This window comes from Zootermopsis nevadensis, unplaced genomic scaffold (assembly GCF_977971745.1).
Source record: "Zootermopsis nevadensis isolate Lab colony 2312 unplaced genomic scaffold, Znev_1.0 Znev_ptg000024l, whole genome shotgun sequence".
Classification (NCBI taxonomy): domain Eukaryota; kingdom Metazoa; phylum Arthropoda; class Insecta; order Blattodea; family Termopsidae; genus Zootermopsis; species Zootermopsis nevadensis.
In genome coordinates this window covers 20,172,944-20,182,339 of record NW_028259156.1, presented here as the reverse complement: position 1 = coordinate 20,182,339, position 9,396 = coordinate 20,172,944, and the positions used below count along the sequence as shown (strand labels likewise).

The 9,396-nt window shown below is 37.8% G+C and overlaps 1 protein-coding gene across 3 annotated transcripts; it reads right to left on the bottom strand.

The window, feature by feature from the left end:
• Window positions 1–275: 275 nt before the first annotated feature.
• LOC147872848 (uncharacterized) lies at window positions 276–8,292 on the bottom strand. Of its 3 annotated transcripts, none has more exons than XM_087355505.1 (9): window positions 7,956–8,292; window positions 7,149–7,578; window positions 6,414–6,563; window positions 5,832–5,929; window positions 4,780–4,974; window positions 4,210–4,421; window positions 3,462–3,675; window positions 695–2,742; window positions 276–554 (listed from the first exon to the last, which is right to left on the bottom strand). In XM_087355505.1, the coding sequence occupies exons 3-6, from the start codon at window positions 6,454–6,456 to the stop codon at window positions 4,359–4,361; spliced, it is 399 nt and encodes a 132-aa protein (XP_087211631.1). In that variant the 5' UTR covers window positions 6,457–6,563; window positions 7,149–7,578; window positions 7,956–8,292; the 3' UTR covers window positions 276–554; window positions 695–2,742; window positions 3,462–3,675; window positions 4,210–4,358. The 3 variants fall into 3 exon arrangements, with proteins under 3 accessions (XP_087211631.1, XP_087211632.1, XP_087211633.1); XM_087355506.1 differs by lacking the exon at window positions 7,956–8,292 and adding an exon at window positions 7,691–7,941; XM_087355507.1 differs by lacking the exon at window positions 7,956–8,292 and adding an exon at window positions 7,751–7,941.
• Between the last annotated feature and the right edge of the window lie 1,104 nt (window positions 8,293–9,396).

Genomic DNA, 9,396 nt, shown 5'->3' with positions numbered 1-9,396 from the left:
ACAAGGACTTCTCAAGACTTGGGACAAGTGACTTCTCAAGACTTGGGAGTCTAGTCGTGATAGGGATGGGACAGGTCAAATTTAGAAGGAAATTTAGAAGGTAGTCTCGTGTGTGAATCACGTACGTCATTGCTAAAATAAACCCCTGCCTTGTCTTGGAAGTGGAAGTGTCAATGACTGATTTCAAATCAGATTAAAATTTCAAAACTCCTTTGCGTTCGTCGGACTCCGTGAGAGACAATAATAACTCTACATGATCGGAAAAATCAACTACCTTTGCACTACAATAATTTTATTCACCGTCTTTACACAAGCTTATAGATTGTTAAAATCACATAAAATTATAACATTTCAACATATGATATTGTTACATTTTAAAATGACGACATGTTTCCATGTTCATTCCATCATCGTCAGGTCTATCAATTAAAATTAAAAACTGTTGCACTTGCTGCCCTGCGTATACTGATTTGTTCTACCCGTTAGATTTTATTTGTTTAACCTCCAGGCTTCTTCCATTTAATTTTTGAAGACTGCGCCTGGATGTCTTAAATCTGCAAAATCAATTTTAATTTTCATATCCTGATCCTGGCTACTGACATAGGAAATGGAATAATTTTAAAGAATTACTCAATATATCGTAATACAAGCAAAAGAAAAGTAATCACAAAATATTTAAAGTATTATAACATACCGGGTTGTGTGTGAGGTGCGTGTCCGTTATTAATCTACCAAATACGTTTAACATAACAAATTCTATAAAATTAATAAACGAAATCCAACAATTGAATTTTCATAATAATAAAAATATACAAATTTGTTCTTTTGACATCAATAATATGTATACAAATATTCCAACAATCATGCTACGAGATATTGTAAGAGATATTCTAAATAGACAGAATATAAATACAGATCTAATAAATGAAATTACAAATATAACTAACATTATTATTAACCAAAATTATTTCCAATTCAACAATGAATATTGGAAACAAGAAACAGGATTACCTATGGGAGCTCCCACCTCGAGCATATTATCTGAAATATTCTTACAATATCTCGAGCATGATTATATAGTAAATATATTAAACAAATATCAAATCAAATACTATAGTAGATATGTTGATGATATACTCATGATTTTTGATGCAAAAAATACAAATATAAAAAATGTTTTAAATGAATTTAACAACATAAATCAAAATATACAATTCACTTTAGAAACAGAACAAAATAACAAATTAAATTATTTAGATCTAACTATAATACGAAACGAAAACAACTCTGAATTCAAAATATACAGAAAACCTACAAATACAAGCACCATAATTCATGCCTCTTCATGCCATCCAAATGAACATTAACAAATGGCTATTAATTACTTAATAAACCGAAAAAATACATATCCCATGACCACAATAAACAAACAAATTGAATGTAACATAATAAAACAAATTCTAATAGAAAACGGATATAATAATTATGAATTAAAACCCAAAAATAAAATAAACAATGTAAACAACATAAATGAAGACAAAAACGAAAATAAACAAAACAAATGGGCCACATTCACATATATAGGAAAAGAAACCAAATATATAACAAAAACATTTAAAACAAATAACAAAAATAGCATTTAGAACAAAAAACACAATAAAAAACATCTTGAAACAAAAGCCACAAATAGACACAACAAATCAATACGAAAAACCAGGCATATATAGGTTAAAATGCAATGATTGCCCGTTAACCTATATAGGCCAAACCGGACGCACCTTTAGTCAAAGATACAAAGAGCATATTACAGCAATTAAACACAATAAAGATCATTCAGCATATGCAAAGCATATATTAAACACAGGACATACATACAACAAAATAGAACAAACAATGGACATTATAAAAATAATACAAAACAAGCGACATAGAGACACCATAGAAAAATATCATATACAAAGAACACATAAACAAAATCTTGCATTAAACGACAGTAACATCTACACGAACAATCCGATATTTAACATTCTACAGTCCATCGACCCAACCCCCTAAACAACTTTCACCCAATATATATAGCCATACACGATACTCACAGCTTAGTTGCAGTCTACAGCTCCGTAATATCGGACACGCACCTCACACACAACCCGGTATGTTATAATACTTTAAATATTTTGTGATTACTTTTCTTTTGCTTGTATTACGATATATTGAGTAATTCTTTAAAATTATTCCATTTCCTATGTCAGTAGCCAGGATCAGGATATGAAAATTAAAATTGATTTTGCAGATTTAAGACATCCAGGCGCAGTCTTCAAAAATTAAACGGAAGAAGCCTGGAGGTTAAACAAATAAAATCTAACGGGTAGAACAAATCAGTATACGCAGGGCAGCAAGTGCAACAGTTTTTAATTTTAATTGATAGACCTGACGATGATGGAATGAACATGGAAACATGTCGTCATTTTAAAATGTAACAATATCATATGTTGAAATGTTATAATTTTATGTGATTTTAACAATCTATAAGCTTGTGTAAAGACGGTGAATAAAATTATTGTATTGAAGAACACAAGCATGACGCAATTAAGATATAAGTTACCTTTGCACGTTGCACCAAGTACTACACCATACGCCATTCAAAGTAAGGTGATGAACGATACCGCAACACACACAAAGAGCCATTCGCCTCGAGTCCCCTCCAGAACAGGCCGCATCCACTCGTACGTGTCCGATGCACTGGCGTACATGAAACACAAACACAGATTATAAGTCAAACATACCAACCAGCAATCGCCAATGCTCAGAACTTGGATCCATAAAATGGAAAGAAAACAACACACTCGCACCATAATTTAACTGTATCACCCTTTTTTAAGTTAAAAGGGGGAGGCTCTTAGTGTCATTACATCCACCGGCAATCCCATTTTACGTAAACTGGATGTAAATGATCAATGATAAGGAGATATAAATACAATACCAATTTCAAAAGAATCAAACATGAGCATACATTTACAAAGTTCAAAAGCACGACAACGAAGACTCAACCAATCTGACTCAAGTGATATCTCAACCTCTCACAAGAAATAAATAAAACACTCTCTCAAAAAAAAGAAACTCGCCCTCAGTCTCTCACCGAGAGATAGGGAAGCTACCTTACCTATCCTGGAAATCCTCTTTCTTGGCCAAATTAAAATACCAATGCCAAACACATAAAATGAAGGCAGAGCTACCTCCAATGGAAAACATGGTAGAATACTATTATTATTATTATTCAGTGTTCTGTCTTACGACAAGTCCTTCAAACTGTGAAACTTGTTACAATGCAGATATCAAAACATCTTGTAAACATAAACAAGTGCATGTGCATGGTGGAATATTTCGCTATCTTGCCAAAGAATTTGATTGTGTGAATCATGAATTAGCACATTTCATAATCATATTTCTCGTATACTTACACAATGCATGTCAAGTAGACACAGAGATAAATCTCTCGCAGACATGAGGTCCTTCGTGATAACAGCCGATTGATTTCCTGTCGTCATATCAGTGAGCCAGCAAAGTGTTTCTGCACATACTCCACTCTTTTCCTGGCAAGCAGTAGTCATGTCAGGTGACGCATCCTTCAACCTCAGTAAAGTCCCATGGATCAATCAAGCTTCTTCTCTGCAGCTATTACCAGAAAAAAAATGCAATCACATTCAACACATCACCTAATTTAAAGGTTTCATAACCGATCCCCTTGCTCAAAATTAACCAAAAGCACAGAAAATATCCCAGCAGCTCCGGTCACTGTGCACAATACTCACACGTCAACAAAACTAAATTCCTTACCTACGCAATTAATCACTTATTAATTAGTAAACACATCACATTAAAGGCTCCACAGCACTACACACATCACACATGTAACAAAACCACTCATTAACAAAACCTTATCACAAATAGTCACCACCCTCGTCTACAAGCTATACCTAACCTCCAATTTTGATGTCCTATGAACAATATATTCACTAGAGAATCATGAATGCCTCTAGCATACCACAGATACAGCAATTATGCCAATCTCTCACCGCACATAGGTCTTTCAACATATCAAATCTCACATTTAAGTTCACAACATCTGAAGTACCTAATAAAATTGGACAGACTCATCTCTCTCACACGACAACCACATCAAATACATTCTAATGCTCATGTACTCACACAACGAATGCCTCGTTCAGACTGATATCAGTTTCTTGCGGATACGATGTTCCTTCTTTGTCCCAGCAGGTTTAATCTTCTGACATCAAGTCGGTCCGCCAACTGTTACCGCACGTACTTCAATGCTTGTCTGGCTGGCAGTACGCAGGTCACGTGACAAACAGCATGGTGCTCAGTAGAATCTGAAGGATCATTCTGTTTCTCGTAATCTGCTACTCCCAGAAAGAGAAAATACAGTCACATTCAAGAAATCAAGACATCACACTCTTCTAAGAGCACACAGTTTTACTTCACCAAGCAGTTAACACTCCTACCTTAGCCAATGAACAAGCACCTTCCATTTTCAGAAGACAAATTCTGTCAAGTTCATTACAAACCCATTCACAAGTTAACTTTAAATACGGGTCACGACAGTGTCACAACCAGCGACCTGACAAATTCTGAACTCCCTCACTCACAGATTCATACTGGAGCCTTTCTTTCCTCCCCCCCCAGCAAATTTAAAGCATTCGCCAAGTGGGCCATTATTCCACACGTCATAATACTGCAACTACAAACTCTACAACTCACACACATCACGTCAGTCCCACGCAACTTCTGTTGCCACTGATTCAGTGGATATTTAACGAACAGTTCGCTTGCCGTCTGTTTGGAACCGAGGATGTTGATCGCTGTCTCCAAGATACACGGCTCCCTCTCCTCGTGCCCCATTATGACAGCAAGGGAGTCTACAAACACCAGTCGGTCCATGCCCCTCAGGTTCGCCTGTTTTGATGTCATGGAGAAAGGACCTAAATGAAAGATTAAGAAATGGCAAGCCACTACAACACACCCAACATCTGTAGCACTTCTACTACTAAGGTGAATTCAACCGACAAGGGGCAAGAGGTAGCCGTAGCAATTAGATTTTTTTTCCATATCACCATCAGTAATGCCACTTTATCATACCTTCTGGAAGCAAAGGTGGAAACTTCACCATCAGTAATATAAATTGTTTCAATGTTGAACAATCTAAATTTATAAAACTGAACTCACCAGCTACCTGAGATATCGCCACCATTGTGTAGTGACAAACAAGGAACACACCGTCGTAACTCTTTCATGGCTGCAGCAACAAACACTCCTACCAACATACACAACAGGCCTTACTGGCTTTTCCAGATATGAAGCAGACGCTTTCAACAAGTTCACATACTAAATGTGGTTTTAAGAGAGATTTCAGGTTCTCACAGTGGTCTTTGGGTTCTAACACCACTTGGACTTACAGAAAACCAACACAGATTATGATTTTTAAACATTTAATGGTTCGCTATATCAGCTGCAGTTATCCTTGTGACTAAGCGCAATGCCATGAGGCAGTGGGAGCATGGAGGTACACTCCATGCATTCTCAATTATAGAACAATGTGGAGGTCAGCCTCAAAATGTGGTTCCTTAAACTGGCAAAGAAAAATCACGTTCTTCATTGTTTCTTTGTAGTCTCAATAGAAGAAATAGACAAGTTCTTTATTTCATTAAAACCATTTACTACTTTTCAGGAAAAAAGGTCTTCTTCTTTCAATAATGGCATTGCAATTCAGAAAATAAGTTCATTAAACAATTTACTCAAATGGATGAACTTGCCTGTGACTGCCATCTGGTGAGTGGCTCTGGCTTGCTTGTCCTGCAATCTGCACGCAATCCCATGGACTGCGGAGATCTCCACATGTGGATCATCAGAACTGCAACGGCGAATCACAATGAGTACAGATAATTACACTCACATCCTAATGTTCAGTGTACAAAATGTTGGTCACAACAGTGGCCAATGCAGTAGCTGCTTCCTAAATCAGCAACTGATGTAAAAGGGACAGAGCAAATGGGAAATCTGGGTTTATGATATGAGAAAGAAATACATTACGTGCAGATGCCTCCTGGTACTGGCAGGATACTAAACACAAACTAATTGTGATACAGCCTCTAACAGGCTCACTGTACCAGTAAATAATGAGTTCTGGGTGCTCAGAGAAAGATCTATACCAGTGCCTCATAGACTGCCATGGGACTCGCTTACAATTCTGCGTTGAAAAGCCAGTGATTAACAATCTGTTATGTCATGTTAGTACCATCAGGCTGGAAAAACATCTTTTATTTTGTACACTTTTTTAATATCAAGAATGAGGTTAGTTTTACAATATTCTTCTGCCTCCAACTGCTCTTATATACCTTGGACAGGAGAAAAGCTGCTGCACTGTATTCTCATCTTCATTAAAATTCAGGGATGCCACCAAGAAACAGCAAATTATTTCCCAGCACTGACGACGGTAACGGATCCGTCGTGCTTGACTTCAGAGCAATACATGCTGTCTCCACGACCTGGAAAACACAAGCAACAGTTTCAAGTTATAACGAGTGACAACGCAGGCCAGATTCACTGGTAAGGGAAGTCAAATGTTTTAGTTACAGTAACTTTCAAGTACTGCACTTACTGTAATACTCTAAACACCTTTTCTCCACATCAGGGCGCATGTCATATTTATTTCCAGAACCTTTGGGATTCATGGACACCAACATATCATTGACTAGACTTTTATTTTGTAAGTGGACTTTGACAAATCTCAACAATAAAATAAAAATTAATTACAAGTATATAATTTTTCTATAGTCTATGCTAACCGTAATAAACGTCAAAAAGGAACGTATTATACGCGTATCAAGTCATTTAATGATCTTCCACCAACAATTAAAACTCTAAATGATTTAAAGGTGTTCAAGCCTGCATTTAAATTATTTTTCATAATTGAATTGCAGAATCTGAATTCACATGTGAAACACATCCTTGTAATTGTGTCAAAAGTACTGAAGTTTATATGTATTGTATGAAATGATTTGTTCTCCATCCTTTGGTTTAGTCCTAAGAAGGATCTATGGAATGTAAATAAACTGTACTCTCTAACATACCTGAACAATGCAATTCCTTATCCAAGTCACAAACACTACAGGTGCTTCGTTCTGTCTGGTTCTTCACATCTCCAACTCCAAAAAAGCTGCTTCCCCATCACGCACACAACTGATCTTCTGAAACGCTGATATTCAGACAAATTAGTCCTCCATGTCTTCGTTGATACCAGTAAACACACACTACAGCTACAGTTCACATGAAAGTTGCTACTCAGTACATCCCCTGATCTCAAACTACTCTTTGAGACAGACTAGGCACTCCCACTAAATCTATAACCGTACACCTCCTCGGAAAGCAAGGTAATCGCACGAGGGCCTGAGGTCTTCCTTGTGGCATTGTGAGGCATGCTACGAACACCCCATACTTGGTCACTAGGAATCAAAAGTGGGCAACGGCTATAGTATCCCACATGCTTGCAGGCACTCCTACCTGAAACAATACCAAATACCAAAATAAATATCCGCATTGTGACACCAGTCGTAACTGCTACTACGAATGCACTCTACACCTCATCAATAATCAACTGGCCAACTAAACCAACCCTCCATGCAACCAAAATATTTCACACTTATGTCCTTCACACAAGGGAAAGATGACACACATCAATTCAAATTAACTTCCACGCCCTGGCAATATATATGAGAGTAAATCTGCACTGGACTCAGAATGCATCCTAGCAACCAAAGAAATACAGAGGGGCAGAACGCCCACGCCATTTTATCATAGGCAGGGACGGCAACGTCTGAAAAACAGCGAACTCATCCGACCTCCTTGTCATAGCAGAGTAGTAGTAAACTACGTCTTACGCAGGAAAAGTCTGAGAACTGTTGGACAAAAAACAATCTTCCACGTGCCAAATTCCTGTTGCGATAAGAAGTGAGCCTGCCAAGTGTACTGAACATACTCCACTGATTTCCTGGCAAGCAGTAGGCTGGTCAGGTGACAGACAGCTTTTCCCCGAGTAAAATCCCAAGGATCAATTAAGCTTCTTCTCTCAGCTATTCCCAGAAAGACAAAATGCATTCACTTTTAACTAACACAAATGCAAAAATAAACAGCATTCTGATGACGCAGTTGATTGAACATGTACTTTTGTTCTTGGGGAGGGGGGCACACCACACACACTTCTGAGTATATAAATGTCACTTATCAATGCCGTAAACGCCTCATGGCGTTTATTTATTTGATTCCTCGGGAATCATCGACACATAACCTCAACCGTTAAACGAGAACACCCCATCATTCCGTAACCTGATGACAGCCCACCTAGTTCGCTGTTCGCACACATAAACTTACAGCACCTCCAAGACTCCGAAGACTAGACTCACGCTTACCAACACACACTCACTCTCACTCACTCTCTCTCACTCTCACTCTCTCTCTCACTCTCTCTCTCTCTCTCTGTGCGAACTTGACCACAGCGAATTATAGTAGCGAACCCAGTAAACTACGTATTGAGCGGGAACAGAAGGGCAGCCGAATGGCATCGGCAGTTCGAGACCCAGCGGATTCTTACAGTAGTATTAAGTGTAGTATTAAGTTCTAAATATAAAACGAGGGCAGGACTGAACCGATTTCTGATTTCTGCCCTCTAAAAAAATAATTGAGGGTTAACGGGTGGGTGGGGAGCCGAAGATGAGAGAATGAGGGGGTTATGCAAAAATATATTTATGAGGGAGCAGCCAAAGGTGGTCCAAACAGACATCATATCAATCAACAATCTTTAACCAAAATGTGTTCAAAGCACTTGAGTCGAAAGAAAAAATCCAGCCAAATAAATCAACAAATCTGTCATCTACTGGGCATGAGATTTTTGCAAGCAAATCCAAATTCATAACAAACACCACACGCCAAACTTACAAGTTTACAAGTTTTAAAACCTTTATCCTTGCTTAACACACCACAAGCACAGAAAATACCCCGGCAGGTCACAGCACTACATAACAAAAACCTCCACCCACGCCTACAAACGATACCTATACCAACTGGAAACAGCAATAATGTCAATCCCAAACTGCATTTACTTCTGTCAACATATCATCTCACACTTACAATCACAACATTTAAAGTACATCCTATAGAGGTAATTACACACTTCATTCATTGTCCCATCAGGTTTCCTGTTCAGATATCAAGTCAGTCTGCGAACACACTCAACAGCTTACATGACAAGCATGCAGGTTTGATGGTTTGATTTATTTCGCTGGATTGTTTCTTTTTCGACTCATATGCTTTGATGTCTGTATG